General features: G+C 32.2%; 1 protein-coding gene across 3 annotated transcripts in view; it reads left to right on the top strand.

Moving 5' to 3' along the window:
- LOC115875359 overlaps positions 1-17,019 on the top strand; it is a 30,849-nt gene that overhangs the window by 1,313 nt on the left and 12,517 nt on the right. Inside the window, exons 2-4 of one of the 3 annotated variants that reach the window (XM_030890789.1) lie at positions 1,223-1,560; positions 11,484-11,639; positions 11,702-11,919. In XM_030890789.1, the coding sequence (XP_030746649.1) occupies positions 1,314-1,560; positions 11,484-11,639; positions 11,702-11,919 (621 nt within the window). In that variant the 5' untranslated portion in view covers positions 1,223-1,313. Of the gene's footprint in view, positions 1-878; positions 1,561-11,483; positions 11,640-11,701; positions 11,920-17,019 lie in introns of those variants that run through there. The other 2 variants (XM_030890788.1, XM_030890787.1) reach the window with 2 other exon arrangements.

The following is a 17,019-nucleotide window of genomic DNA, read 5'->3' as shown; positions in this document are numbered from 1 at the left end:
TTTTAATATTTGGAAAAAATTCGCATTGATTATTTAAAAATTCTACCAATTAAAAAGATAGGTTTTATTTTTACTGTCTGGCCACCCCCTTGTATGTAAGGTCGCTGTGATTAACCCCCCATCGTCTCTCAAAATTTCTCGTAAACAAAGTAGGCCCCGTCCAGATTAGCCTTAGCAGCAAAAAGGGGACGTAAACTTAAAACCCTTTTTTTAATATTCTCCAAAAAGAGACTAGATTACAGACATATCTAAAGATTACAAACATATATCGAAAGCAATTTTCTCAATAAAACAGTCGATATTTGACTAAAATAACATTGTTTTATAATTACTCACTTTAACGATAATTTTGTCTAATATCTTAGAATCTATTATTCTACTAGATATCAAACTTGCCTGAAATGCTTTTTGATTAAGTCAATATCGTTCATGGATCATTCTGTGTCTTATAAATAAGTTTCGAAAAATTTTAGAATCTTCATTTAGATGGTATAACCAATTTATGATGTTTTTCTTAAGATTAAACTGCACATTTCAATTTTGCACAAAAATTATAAACTTGACCTTAAGAAAAGTTATTCAATATCAGATCAAAATTGTATCAACATTATGTCATACGACTTTTGACTCAAAAACAACTAATAAAACAAGACATGTATTTGGTAAAGGCTAGCATATTGTGTTGAATTTCTGACAAAATATACCGAAAAATCAAAACAGACAATAGAAATAAAAACACGAGATTAAAAAAATCAGTTAAATAAGTTTTGCTTTTGATAAACATGTGATAAGAGTAATTAGAAATTAATCACTTCTAAGCAAGGTTTTTTAAGCGAATAGAAAAAATAAGGTTAGTTAAAATGAGCAATAATTAGTTTGTAAACAAGCATTGATATAACAACAAACTCTTAATTATTTATAGTAGTGTCATAGGCGATAAGAACGAATAAGCGAACGAATCAATGAAAGGATAAAAACGTGCGACAATATTGCCTGGTACTGTTCCATAAAGTCACTAGTCTGTGTATTGAGCGTATATAGTGCGTCTTTGAACGGCATTGTTTTTAATAATACCAATTTCGAGACGACCGACGATACACTATCATTCGTATCCATAAAAATAATTCAGCCACAAGTACCTTCTATTATCTTCTCTGTCATTATCGTATTGAATGGCGGGGTTACTTAAAGCAAATTTTAGTACGAGTGGTTATTTTTTAAGGCCTTTGATTTGGAGAAAACATTCCAATACGAACCTTCGCTCGAATCGGCACAGTTGCGACCAGAACGGGTTGTCTTTGATCGAAAAACTCATGTGCACCGACAAATCAAACAAATTGGTCATCGATGAAATCGCTACGGAAGAAATTCAAGTTAAAGGCGTCGATTCGTTGAAACTGCCAAAGGGATGGATGAAGCAGAAAGCTTTTCTCAGCACACTGGATATCTTCATCTCCTTGTTTATAGTTACGCCTTTGGTGGTAGCTTGCTGGAGAGGCACATGGCAGCTGATGGACATCTACGCTTATTACTTTCCACCATGGGAGAGTTTTGTGGTTGGTAAGTCTTCTATAACACTTACACAAAATATCACAAACCCAAACAAACGTTATCGTTTTATGTTAGTAAACAATCTTATTCTACTTTAACTGGAAGCTTTAATTTAATTAAACACGCATACAGTTGCCTAGTAAAAACATTTAAGGTACCTCGAAAGCGTCAACTGTTTCTCATCAAAAAATCTTACTGCTAATACGATTCTAGAAAGTAAGTCAGTTTTATTAATAAATAATGACTTTAGATATTATAATCTAGCATTACTCTAAATTTTATCAATAAAGATTACTATACAAAACATAATTCTGTCTCCGTCCATTACTATAGATATATAAATGAGACTGTTGTTGATATAAATTTCGATGAATTAATTAAACTATACATGAATTAATTAAAAATGGATATCACTCAAAACAAATCTTTTTATTTCCTTGTTGACCAATGAATTCGCTGCAAAATCGGTTTAGATAAAGTTTAAAATATTTTAAGTGTTTACTTTGAAGTGTGTTGTCGCTACCAATTAAATATTAAAATTACAAAAAAAATGATCATCTTGAACTTAGTTTAAATACAATCATTATATTTGCTTAAGAAGCATGATACTGTCAATAAAGTCTACATTTTGAATATAAGGAAATCAAAAGCATATCAGATGTAGATATATCAATAAGAAAAAAACAGAGTTGAGTGTTGATTTCCTCTTATGTCAATATAATATCAATTGAAAATATACGTTTTCAGTACCTATGGCATAAAACTAGTTTCAAATATATTTTCGACATCTTCTTTTGTATACTAACTAGTTTGCAGCAGCGAGAGTTTGCGATTAGATAATTTATTTAAATGCATCAAACTATATCTACCTTAGTAACAATATAAAGATAGTTTTATTAAAGGATGAGTATCCCAGCTTCTTAACATTATAGTTTTGTTTTACTGATGGTGGTTTGCACCGACGAATTTAAGGGAGTTTTAAATTAAGTGGAGCTTTGAATATGACAAGCAAATTTAAAAAGTCACAAATGAAGTCACATTCAAAGCTACACTTAATTTAAGACTCCCTTAAATTTGTCGGTGCAAACCACCATGAATCATTCAAAAGCCAAAAATACGATTTGAACAGGAGCGTCGGCTTTTATAAAACTTCGTGAGTGCGCAAAAGAGATATGGGTAAATGTAACAAATTTCCAGATTGTTACATTTGTTGCATTTATTACCACTTTTTTACATATGTAACATTCCGGGTGCGTCTCAAAAGTAAGATAAAACAACGAGATTTGGTATGTTAGTATATTAACTATATGACATAAATTGGGATTGATTGACGTATTCGATTGTTTTCGGTCACTTTCGGTTTCACCGGAAATTACTACAATTTTTCATTTTTAAATGCCACCCTCGGTATTTTTTTTACTTTATTCGATAGAAAATGACATTCTGAATCGAATGACATATCGTATGTCAATTTTTGACATAGTCACTCAAAAACAAATTCTATTTTAAATTTCAATCTCGAGTGCGATGGCTGTGTTAAAAACACTAATTTTTAATCAAGGAACCTTGGAAAAAATAGATTTGATCGTCTAATGTTTTAGTGTCTTGTCCTAGCCGCGTTAAAAGATGCCCAAATCGTATTTTTAATCATATCTCAATTTTTTCAAAAGGAACGAGGTTGGCTCATTAGTATATTTGGAAAAAGCATTTTTTTACGAATAATTTGATATCACACATTTGGTATTTTGAGTTAAATAGTCGTTATGAACCGCATGTTACAATTCCAAATAAACCATATGCCAAAATGTCAAAAGTTGACATACGATATGTCATTCGATTCAGAGTATCATTTTCTATCGAATAAAATAAAAAAATACCGAGGGTGCCATTTAAAAATCAAAAGTTGTAATCATTTCCGGTGAAACCTTACTTACGGAAGTGACCGAAAACAATTGAATACGTCAATCAATCCCAATTTATGTCATATACTAACATACCAAATATCGTTTTTTTATCTGAAAAAATAAAAAAGTTATAGGGGTGAGCCACTTTTGAGAAGCACCCGGCGGTATATAACAAAATTAGGAAAATACCATATCAATTTATACCAATTTTGCAATTCTATTGAGTGTAATAATTTGAGTTATGCAGAAATAAAATTTACAGTACAGATACCAATTTGTGAAAACATTAATTATACCCATTACAATCGGGTAATGGCAGGTAGTAAAACAGACAGATACTGTATTTTATATAGAGATACCAAATGAATGAAGCTAAAAATTGCTGAGAAGAGCTACGAGTGGAAGGATATTGGGCAGCTTAGGGTTTCAATTGGAAAATATATCCATCAAAACTAAAAATTCTCAAAAATGAATACAATATCAACATACACAACGAGCTTTCAAATCACAGGGCACATTTCAAAGACATAGCCAGCTAAAATAATTGTCAGTTTGTCAATAACAAACAGAAAATAAAATACTGTGTATACACGGTATTGCTAGAATTGACGAATTTCGTTTGATATAATAATAATAATAATAAGTAGTATATAGCCAAACATTTATTTGACGTCCCTAAAGTAGTTTAAAATTCGCTTGTATTTTAAAATAATTATAATGATTATATAAATATATAAACTCTCTAAACACTTTTAAAGACTCCACAGACGCTCAGTTATTTAAACAGGCGGTCTGTGCAGGCCAGTTCAACCTGCACACACATGCAATTTTATAGTACAGTTTTATCTACATGAAGTGAGTGACTCACTACAGCACATTTTTTCTAAGTGAAAATGGTTTTTCGAAATACAGTTCTTTCTTGCATTTTCGCTTGTGCTAAAATTGAAAAACAGGATTGGTTTAACAACAGGGTTTAACTACCTGGAATATACGAGAAAACTTAAATAGAACTATTGAAATTGATTTCTTTGAGAAACTACTATAGTATGATACTCATCTTGCACGAATTTTCTACAGTTTTTGACTTGTTTGTTTCTATAGTTGTTGCTTAAAGTTGCTAAACTGATTCATTTTGACCTTATGTTCTTGTGTTGTTATTGTTGTTGCATCCATTGTTTCCCTCGCGTGGGTGGAGCACACGGGTGGAGCACCCACGCAGTCGGCGCCCCTGGATTTGAACGTTCAGTATAACAACAAATGCATATAAAATAATATATAAATAAAATAAATAAATCCTCAAACTATATTTCGCATTATAAAATGATTTTATCTCTTCGTATGCAAGATATGATGGCATAAGCGGGAAGCAGCAAAATAAAAGTAATGTGATATAATCATTTAGAGATAAAACGCATGGGATGTTTATTGCCCTCGCTCACCAAGCCTTAAGCCCCATACTCACACTTCGCTCCTTCCTCGCCTTACTTCCTCGCGTTACTTCCTCGCGTTCCTTCGTCCCTTCGCTTCCTTTCTTCGTCTATTCGATGCTTGGAAATTAGTCAGTTATGCAACAACACACCACAAAATATTTTTAATATAGCAGCTACATGTTTAATACGAAATATCTAGTAACCTCTAAAATTTTTAAAAAATCCGAAAGGCGTATAATTTTTATTTTATAAAACTGCAATTCTTTGTCGTGTCAAAAATAAAAATTGAATTTTAATAATATATTTTTTTTTAATAAATCCGAATATTTCAGTATCATGTACAAGGTATATCAGTATGAATGTACAAGGCGAGTCAACAATAGAGTAAAGTTTATTATGTAATTTATATCGAAACCATAAAATATGACATACTAATTAAACGTTAATCATGTCAATCCCCATTTCTTCAGATATTTTTTTAAAGGCATCATGCACATTATTTCTATTTTTTTATTTTTGTCGCTACGATTACATAAATATGGACATGCATTTTTTCATAAATATGAAGACAATATTGTTTTTTTCTTCCATTTTTTAGACTATTGTGTGTGAATTATTTTTATATCGACTGGCGATTGTTAGATGTACAGGATGTCCCATTTGTGTGTGTTTTATGGGGTTGAGTTTTATGGGTGTTTTCTGGTTTATGAGTAGAGATATAAAGATGCTGTTTTCACATCATTGTTCTACTTATTATGAAACTAAATATGCTACATAAGAAATAAGAAATAACTTTGAACTAAGAAGGCTAGGATAAATATGTATTTATCCTAGCCTCTTAGTTCAAAAGTTATTCTTATTTCTTTCTTTTACTTTTTATTTTTTAATTAGTAGAAATTTTTGCATTTTTCGATAACCTTTGTATCTCGATTATCTTATAACTTATCGAAAATGTGAAAAGGGTCAGTGATGGGCGGTGGGTAAGTACCCAATTTGTAGATAAATAAAATCTGGGAAATCCTGTAGATTTAGATGAACATCCTAATTTTAATAAAAGGAGTTTTCGACGACGGCATAGTAAATACCCGGTATAATGACGGGAATAGAAATATACCAATATATAATATCTACAATATATATAAGAAATATATAATATACTCCATATTTATTTATTTAGGTACTGCTAAACTGCTAAACGGCTCTTATTTTCTTTAACTTAATTTTACCAGATAATTTTGCTTTGCATCGTGATATTTTGATAAACTACACGGAAACTGAACTTGTGCTGCTTTTAAATAACATGCCAATAACCAACATTTTACGTCGAATAAATTAGTTGATTATTTTGATTACCTAATTTAAACCGGCCGACTATGTAATAAAGTTAAATAACGCATTTTTACCCCGTTTATGAAAATAAGTATTTTAGAAAGCTCGTAACAAGGAAAATAAAATAATATACAAAATATCGTATTTAAAAAAACATATAAGTTTTAGTCAGTTTAAAAAGAGACATCAGAGTTACGTCACTGCATTCTACGTGAAAAACTGTACGGGAGACCGTTTTCACCTTTTCGATAAGTTATGATACAAAGGGGACCGAAAAATGCAATAATTTCAGATTCGCCCTGTATTTTAGGAAGTAAGAGAGCTAGGACATATCTCTATGTAGCATCTTTAGTTTCATAAAAAAGTAACAGCGTAATGTGAAAACCGTATCTTTGTATTTCGACTCATAAACGAGAAACCCTGCAAAACACACGAAAATGGGACACCCTGTACAGACGTACTGCCAAATCTAGAAATCAACTACGAATGAAATCCAAGATCGATTTAAATATTTTATATATTTTAATATTTTTTTGTGTTCGTGATAATTCCTTTGCTACTTCCTCCAAAAACCGACAGTACGTGGAAGGACCGTTTCGAGGAAGTAAACGGACGAAGTAGCGTTTTGACGAAGGAGGAAGGAACACACAGTCGCATAAAATCTACATTTTCCCATAGTAAATATATGATTTTTGAACGAAGGGACGCGAGGAAGTAACGCGAGGAAGGAGCAAAGTGTGAGTATGGGGCTTTAAAGTTTAAGCCTTAAACCTATAATATATTAGTTTTTGTCTATCTCCTATAGAAAACGGTGTTTCCATTTAAAAGCGTCGAATTTGACCCACCCTGTACATGATACTGAAATATTCGGATTTATTAAAAAAAATATATTATTAAAATTCAATTTTTATTTTTGACATGACAAAGAATTGCAGTTTTATAAAATAAAAATTATGCGCCTTTCGGATTTTTTAAAAATTTTAGAGATTACTAGATATTTCGTATTAAACATGTAGCTGCTATATTAAAAATATTTTGTGGTGTGTTGTTGCATAACTGACTAATTTTCAAGCATGGAATAGACGAAGGAAGGAAGCGAAGGGACGAAGGAACGCGAGGAAGTAACACGAGGAAGTAAGGCGAGGAAGGAGCGGAGTGTGAGTATGGGGCTTAGTCTCATATATCATCAAGTCAGAGATATTTTCTAATAAAAAACCTCAAAAATTAATTAAAAATATCCAGATTTATTGAAGGAACTAATCTATACATACCATATAATATATTGTATATAATTATTATTGCTTCATTAACTAGATTATTCATATTGAGTAAATACAAATATCTGTATATTTTTTCGGTTTGATTTTGTTACATATATTATCGTCTAATTTTTCACATGACAGATATTAATTTTATATACAATGAACTAAGTGACGCACTCACTTCAGTACATTTTTTCTAAGTGAAAATGGCTTCCCGAAATACAGTTCTTTCTTGCATTTTGCTCGCTTGTACAAAAATTGAAAAACAGGATTGGTTTGAGGACGAGAAAACTTAAATAGAACTATTGAAATTGATTTCTTCGAAAAACTACCACAGTGTGATACTCATCTTACAATGAATTTCTACAGTTTTTGACTTGTTTGTTTCTATAGTTGCTTAAAGTTGCTTAACTGATTCATTTTGACCTTATGCCCTTGTGTTGTTGTTGTTGTTGCATCCATTGTTTTCCTCTCGAGGGAGCTGGAGCACCAAAGCACCCACGCAGTCGGCGCCCCTGGATTTGGACATTCAGTGTAACAACAAATGCATATAAAATAATATACAAATAATAAACAAAATAAATAAATCCTCATATAATATTTTGCATTATACAATGATTTTATCTCTTCGTCTGCAAGATATGATGGCATAAGCATTCTGACTCTGCGGGAAGCAGCAAAATATTAGTGATGTGATCTAATAATCATTTAGAGATAAAACGTATGGAATCTTTATTGGTCACACTCGTCAAGTCTTAAAGTTTAAGTCTTAGTCTCATATATCATCAAGTCAGAGATATTTTCTAAAAAAAAACTCAAAAATTAATTAAAAATATCCAGATTTATTGAAGGAACTAATCTATACATACCATATAATATATTGTATGTATAATTATTATTGCTTCATTAACTAGATTATTCATATTGAGTAAATACAAATATCTGTATATTTTTTCGGTTTGATTTTATGTCACATCTATTATCGTCTAATTTTTCACATGACAGATATTAATTTTATCTGTAGACATATAACAAAGTAATGATAATTTTTTTGAGACAACTGAATTGCAAAATTTGTTTAAAATTAATAATTAAATAAATTTGTTTTATCATAATTACGGAACACATTCATCGGGGGTCCCTTTCAGTACTTTGCGATTTCCTGGATATGAGTAAAATTATAATATACGGGGTGTTTTTCAAAAGTGGCTAAGCCTCTATAATAGTATATATCATAAATGAGAATTGATTGACGTATTCAATTAGTTCCATTCACCTCCTGTTGCACCGAAAATGACTAAAATTTTTATTTTTGAAATGGTAGGTACATTCGTTTTTGTAATGGTCGGTATGTTTTTAAATGGCATTCTGAATAGAATGACATATCATATATAACTTTTGATATTTTTGCATAAAACGGCTATAAATTTAATGACTCGAAATACCAAGTACAATAATAACAATAGCTCCCATATATAGCGTTTAACGACTTGGGAGTAGCAAGATACAGCTTGCATGCTAGAGCCGTTCGGTATATAAGGAAGGTAATGTGGCGGGCACTACGCTTCAACCGCTTATTTATTACCTCAGGATTGTGAAAATCCAAAGTACTCATTTGAGGCTGAGTCGACCTAGGTACCCAAAACTATTTATTAATTCAGTTCAAATTGTCGTTATGAACCGCATGTTACAATTTCAAACAAACCATATGTGAAAATGTCAAAAGTTGACATATGATATGTCATTCTATTCAGACTGTCATTTTCTATCAAACAAAGTAAAAAAATACCGAGGGTGCCATTTAAAAATTAAAAATTGTAGTCTGAAGTGACCGAAAACAATTGAATATTATGTCATTCAATCCTAATTTATGTCATAAATATACTAACATACCAAATCTCGTTGTTTTATCTGAAGAAATCAAAAAGTTATAGGGGTGAGCCCCCAAGTAGCATCTATCTGACTTCGAACTAAATCTGACCTGAAGCGACGTCAGACTTTGTGCAAATTTAGGTCGGGTGCTCGTGATACGACCTGTGACGTCGCTTTCCTATTAAAAGCGACGTCGTTGGATCCGAGTCGGTAAATCCAACGATATGTCGACGTACAAAATAACAACGTAACATTTTTATTAATTTCCTAACGTCGTTCCCACGTTGGCTTGCACGACGTACATATACTTGAACTAGCCCGACGTCTACCCGTTGTCCGAATAGGATACGTCTCACTGATAATCCCTAAAGTAACTTCCAATTATATTTTGTTGAATTTTATGTTCATATTTATAACCTAATTTACGTATCTCTATTTATGTCCGTAAATACAACCCATTAAGTAGCATTTGCGATCTGATGAACATCATCAACATCTAATAAAAAGTTTTTGTAAACAAACTTAAATTTTTTATTATGCCTAAAAAAACACTAAAAAGGCATTTAGACATTCATCTACATTTTACAGAAAGAGGTCGAGGCAAAATAATAATAGTAGTAGTGATGTCTTGCCTCCACCCGTAAATGCTTTTTATCCGAAAGAGATGCTGCATTACACTGGTGCATCTTAATTTCATTTTTTAGCTTAGAATACCAGCAGACCCCATCCTCCTCCGACATGTGAGGTTAGGCTTAAAAAAGTGGCTGCCCATTTTTTTTAACGAGAAAACAAAAACTAAAATATAGTTGCACAAATCCACAAATCACTGATACGCAAAATGCAAAGTGAGATTACGTGGCGTACGTTGGAATTATATACGTCATAATACGATTGCCGGTCGTCCGGTTTGATGACTTCGGTCGTGTGAGACGACTAATGTTGGAGACCCGGTCGGAATTGGTATATTGGTAGTTCATATTAAGTTGGACACCGAAATCCGCCGTTCTTAACACGTATCCGAGTGATGTGGCATTTTAAAATCGTTTTTTGTTTTTAAAATTTATATTCATATTTCGATTTCTAGTAGAATAATATTGATAAGGTTGAGTTTAGGGGGAACCACAGTACAGTTTTATGATTAAACCAGCTAGAAAATTAAAAAAATATTTTGCGAGTTACTTTTTTATAGATATTTTTATTTCATAAATCTACCTAATTTTGAAGGCGCTCGTTGTTTTCCGGAGTATTTTAATCAGATATATCAAGAAAGTGATTTCCGTTGACAAAACTGATGTCTGGATTAATGATTCAGAATTATTATAATATGAAATTAGATAGGCACTTATAGTTATATTCGAGGAGTGACTAAGAATCCATTTGTAATTAGGTAGTTTGGTTAGGTTTTGATGTATTCTTGGTAGCGAATATGAAACCAAACGTAACGTAAGTGCTTAGCGACGAATTTTAAGTAACTAAAATCCAACGTTATATGACGTTGGTAATTGGTAGAATTACATTCCCTATTAGGTCAGATACCGACGTCGAGGCGACCCGAATCTGTATTCCCCATTTAGGTGCAAATAAGGGTCGTCAGGCGGTCGAACCGACGTTGGTACCCGACGTCGGGTTTATTGAACGCGACGTATACCCGACGTTAGATAACGTCCAAATGCTACTTGGGTGATAGTATAAAAATTTGGCGAAACACGTCAATTTACATATCAAGGGGGACAATTTTTGAGACATTTGTTGTCGTGTTACTTTTAACCCCTTGACCCCCAGGGCACCTACATCTAAAATTTTAAATAGCAACCCCTATTTCTTGTACCACTTTGTGTTTCTTACAGAATTCTACATAAACTGCATTATTTTTTTGAGAATTTTATAAGAAACACAAAAATGGTAAAAGATATAAGGGTTGCCATTTAAAACTTTAGGTGTAGGTGCCCTGGATAGGTAAATTGAGTATTTCGCCAAATTTTCATACTATCATCGGTAGAGGTAATAATAAATACTGTTCGTTTTCAAATTGTCACTTTGTATATTCTTCTTCTTCTTACAGTGCCATACTCTATATAGAGCGTCGGCTACCTCTCGCATGTACTTACTTATTAAAAATTATTTCTGTTTTTTAGGAACGATAATCCATATATTTATAGGAATAACGCAGGAAAGTTTTCATGAAGTTTTGAACAGAAAACATAAAAATGGTATTATTAACTTCTCGGCAATCTTTTTAATGAAGCTGTATACTGTCGTCTTAAACATTGTTACAAATTTACATTGGAGAGGTAAAATATACCGTCATATATCATCAATATAATCGACTTACCTCCAATATAACTCGTTTCAGGTGCTTGGATAATAATAGACGAATATTTTGGGATTGTCATGACTGAAACGGGAGAGACTAAAGTTGCTAGACCATTTGAAGCGTTTCTGTTTTTTGGGTTTTGCTTTACAGTCATGTTTTTTATGAAATGTCTGAGGAACCTAAACTCGCCGCCTTTCGAGATATGCATGGATTATGGGGACGACATGTTCTTGTTTCCAAACATGTTCAAAGTAAATGTAAGTATTTCTATATTTATTACATAACTGAAAAATGTACCTACACTACTACATCTACAAAACATCAAAATTAAGTACCTACTCATATCCTAAAACTGAAATAACGCCTGGTTGTGGAAGATTTGTGTAATTTTTGTAATAATACCAACCTAAATTGAGTTTATTAACTGTTTTATGACACAAAAGCAAACACAATTTCATTTATATGCATATTATGTAACAAACAGATATATGATTTACCACATAGGTGTATGGATGCAGATATCGAATACTCAGTTTCGATATCATATTCATACTGCATTTTTATATTACAAATTACTTGACCTCATAGCTTTTGTAAATTGCTTAGTTCCAAGTGGTTCTTATAAAACTAAGAACTAGACTTTTTCAAATAACTAACCTATATTATCACACCGGCAAAAAAAACCGGCCACTAAAAACTAGTCCCAATTTCAAAGTTGGATTTCTCGCCAACCACTCATTAGATGTTGATGATTTTTTTTGTAAATTAATTCCTTAAACGGATGCTACGTCAGAAATTTTTATTCCGAATATATTTTGAGCATATACAAGGCACAACAAGAAGACAACATTTTTTGCCCGAACTTTGTAACACCCTGTAGGGTGCAGCAACTGTAGTAGCTATTGCTAAATCAAATCACATCGTAGCCTCATCTTTTGTGAGCACTTTATTTTTTTAATCACGACATTATCTCTGTTTGTATTGGAGATACGCTGCTTAAAAACGAACGTCTCGGAAAAATGCTTCGCACGCAGAAAATGTTATGTGTATATAGTTAAGGCGACATGTAACAGTATTTGCAGTATGACAACTACGGTTGTCAAATTAAAAAATGCCATTATCTCTGACGGATGTTGCTCGTATTGTCGCTTTAATTGAGGATGGCCGAAGTCAACGTTATGAGTCCGATACCCTGGGTATACCTCGAACAACAGTCCAGGATTCCTGGAATCGGTATATGGAAACGGGAAATTTCACCAGGCGAGTGGGTTCCGGGGAAAACGGAAGACAAATGCAATTGACGACTGCTTTATTGTCCTGAATACGAAATTGTGGAATTACAGCGTTTCAGAATCAACATCTGCTACAAGCCGTGCGTAGAACTCAAGTTAGTGAGAGAACAATCCGTCGAAGACTAAAAGAAAACAGCTTGTCTCCAAGAAGGCCTGCCACAGGACCTCAGCTACTTCCAAGGCACGTCTTCAGTTTGCGCATTACATGTGAATTGGGATATTGAGCAATGGACTAACGCTTTTTTCGAGGCGTTTGTTTTAAAGCAACGTATCTCCAATACAAACAGAATAATGTCTTTAAATATAATAATTATTAATAATAAAATAATAATTTAAATAATGTGATTAAAAAACAAAATGCTCAGAAAAGACGAGGCTACAATGTGATTTAGTTAGGTTACTTTAGGTTATTTAGCAATAGCTACTACAACACCCTACAGGGTGTTACAAAGTTCAGGCAAAAAGCTTCGTGTTGTGCCCTGTATATGCTCAAAATAAATTCGGAATAATAATTTCTGACGTAGCATGCGTTAAGAAGGAATTAATTTAAAATTTAAAAAAAATCATCAAAATCTAACGAGTGGTTGGCGAGAAATCCAACTTTGAAATTGGGATTAGTTTTTAGTGGCCGGATTTTTTTGCCGGTGAGTGTATTTTTAAGACCTTCGAAAGTAGCTCTTTTCTAAAGTTCCTTTACAGGTTTCTCGTACAGGTTTTAACCAAAGGTTTTAACACTGAATATGCACTGCGAGTTTTATTCTGTATCCTACACATCCACTGCTTTAGAATCACTCAAACTTATATCTGATTTTCGTTTTTAATGTTTTATTCTCGATTGGCATCATCATCATCATCGTCATCATTTTCAGCTTATTCAACTATTTCTTATTATAGCCTAGCCTCCATCACATATTTAGATACTGTCTTTGTAATTGGGCCCATTATTGTTTATTCTTGACATTGCAGGCCCAAGCTATCCCTGCTAATTTCCTAATAGCATGGTCCCATCTCAGGTTTGGTCTTTCTCTAAGTCTCTTAATTCCTCGATGGTACTTGTACTGGTTTCTTGCCACGTGTCCTGCTACTTGAGGAATTGGATTCTGTTCATGAGATCTATTACCTGGGTCTTTTGTCGTATCCACTCTATTCTTTTAAGGTCTTTCTTGGTTATTCCCAGCATATTTGGTTCCGTTGAGCGTTATTCAGATGCGCGACCTCTAGTTTCCTTATAATGTCCGTTTTAAGTGTCCAAGTTTGCGTGCATAGGTCATGAATGGGAGTGCACATTGGCCGAACGTTTTCTTCTTTAAATAAAGTGGCATTCTAGATTTGAATATGATTGAGTTCCTTCTATAAGTACTCCATGCTAACTTAAGTCTTCTGTTGATTTCTGGTAGTGGAGATGCCGAGCTGTGTATTAGTTATCCCAAATAATATATATTTATATTCCTCTACTATTTCCAGTGTTGTGTTATTTATTAGAATGTGGCATATGTGGTGATTGGCATATTTCTAACCAGATTACCCAACTAACATTCTTTGTTTTATAATGGTAATGGTTACGTTTCGATAACCTACTTAATAAAATCTAAGAGCCTATCAATTGTTCGTGAAACGTTTTCGTTACCCTTATAACACCCCTATAGCACTTAATTGGAGAATCTTATAAAGGTAACGGTGACCAAATTTTAGTGCCTTATAAAACCTTTAACGTGACCTTTACTCTCCATTTATTGGTAACTAAGATGTTGTCTTTACCTTTATAAACCATAAATAAGTTTTATAGCGGCAAGGAATACATTTTCGTTACCGCTTTAAAACCTTTATATTCCTTTATAGTGTTTATAAACACCAAAATAAAAAACGCCCCTTTTAAGTTCATCTCTTTTTACAACGTTTGTTTGCAATATATTCTATTTCAAGTTCTTGTCATTATTATTCTGCTTGTACTTTTTAAAGTTGACAGCAATGGATTTTCACTTTGATGAAAATGGCGTGTTATAATAATTACCATAACAACTTAAACACTCTGTAAGAATTTTATGAGGACTAAATTTTATTGGCACGGAAGATTTATCGAGTAATATTAACATTTTACCCTTATTAAAACTAAAGCGCCCCCGTTTAGAACTCAATTATAATTTATTTTGTAAAAACCAAAAAATTAAAATTACGTCTCATGATTTGTTTTTTTTGCAAATAAGCTGCGCAACATTTCTTAACCCCATGCTTTTGAGAAAATACGTCTTAAAGCTTCGGTAATATTGCTTAAAATGCAATATTCTTCTTTTTTGTGTAAGTACAACAACACAAACATAAAATGGCCGCCTTATAAAAGGACGTCATGTTCGCCATTTCGCCTTTTAAAAACCTCTAGTTTTATATGGGCCTTAAAGTAATCATCCACACTTTAAAAACTCTTATAACACTTCCCTAGGTGTCTTATGGAAATTTTGCTCTTGCAATAAAACCTTAGGTGCTTTTGTGATGCTTAATAGTTTTATAAGTTACCAAAAAGGTATTTATAGAAACTTGACCATTGACCATAACCCCACTTTTTGTTTCGGGCGTTTTGGCTTTGGCAAAACAATTTTTTAATCAAAATAATTAAAACAAAGCCCTTCAGTGCACTTCAAAATTGTCCAAACAACAGAGGATGGAAAATCAACACCGTCTTTGACCAAATTTCCCTGATATCTATACATTCTTCTAAAGGTCCTTTACCCCTTTCTTCATCGGTGGCAGTCGATTCAGTCGAAGTATTTGGCAATGTATCTTCTTGAGGAACGTCTAAGTTTTGTTAATTTTTAGTAGTTGTGGGTGGTGTGCTTCCCAAAATATTTTTACGGGTTTTAACGCACTTTCTATAAAAACTGCTACTGTATTTAATTTTTTCCAACTTTTTCTTTCTTCTTCCATCTTTGATTTACAAAAGCAAAACAGGAACATAAAACATAACCTAACCTTAAAAATATAGCGCCCCCTATTCTACACATGAAAGGAGTTGCTACTGAGCCTATAAGTTTTATAAAATCTTTAGGTTTTGTAGTAGCTGTAGAATGTTTATTAGGTGCCTTAGGATTTTTAAGGGTTTTACGAAGTAAGCTATAAAACTCCAAGAGTAAAAGTTTTATAATAAGGTTTTTAAGAACGCTATAAAACCCTTTTAAAAAAACCTTAAGTAACCAATACCAAAAGTTTTATAAATAAGGTAACGAAAACATTTTGGATGCAATATTATAAAACTTCAAGTATTTTGGTATTTTTTCGAGGTGTTACAAAACTTTTAACACCAATAGTGTTCTTATAAGACTTTAAACACTCTTATAAATGTTAAGGTTCCTTATAAACCTCTTATAAATACCCGTTACCTTTTAATAAAACTTTAGGCTCCGAAAAATGTTACTTGGGTAACAACATGAGCCTCTGTGTATACATTTGGTTGATAGATCTGGTTATCCTGAGATAGTCATATAGTATTGAAATTAAGTTTCATTTCGAAATCTTTAAAAAAAGTGTTATTTTGTAAATACAATTTTTCTAATAATTAACTTCCCGTAATATTTAATTTTATTTTTTAGTCTATTTTGTCCAGGACTACAAGTTTATTTCGACATATGCAAATATAACTAAGTTTTGTGATATACAAAGAATAAAAGAATAATTTATAAGTTCTAGTTTACTAAACATTTAGAAAATTACTTATAGATTTACAATGCCCAATCATTCATATATAAAAATAAAAAAACTAAGCAATTTTAAGTTTAAAGGAGATTTAAATTCACTTAAGATCATAATATGTTATTGCTACTGTCATGAATTTTAAGTATAAATTTATTATTTTTTCTTCTAACATTTCATAACTTCTAACAGTTCATAAACTAAACAGAACTAATTAGATGTAATATCAATATGCAAACTTAACTATATTGCTTTACTTGTTACTGCTGTGAATACAAGACCAGAGTAAATTCTCGAACGAAAATACTAAGGCTATTATGACGTTGTTTTCATACCACCACACGGTCTACAGTGTAATATAATAATCATTCGATTTTTGTCAGA

This window comes from Sitophilus oryzae, unplaced genomic scaffold, assembly GCF_002938485.1.
Source record: "Sitophilus oryzae breed Bouriz unplaced genomic scaffold, Soryzae_2.0 scaffold_1375_pilon_pilon, whole genome shotgun sequence".
NCBI lineage: Eukaryota > Metazoa > Arthropoda > Insecta > Coleoptera > Curculionidae > Sitophilus > Sitophilus oryzae.
Note: the sequence above shows the minus strand (reverse complement) of the source record. Positions and strands in the feature narration are given on the sequence as shown.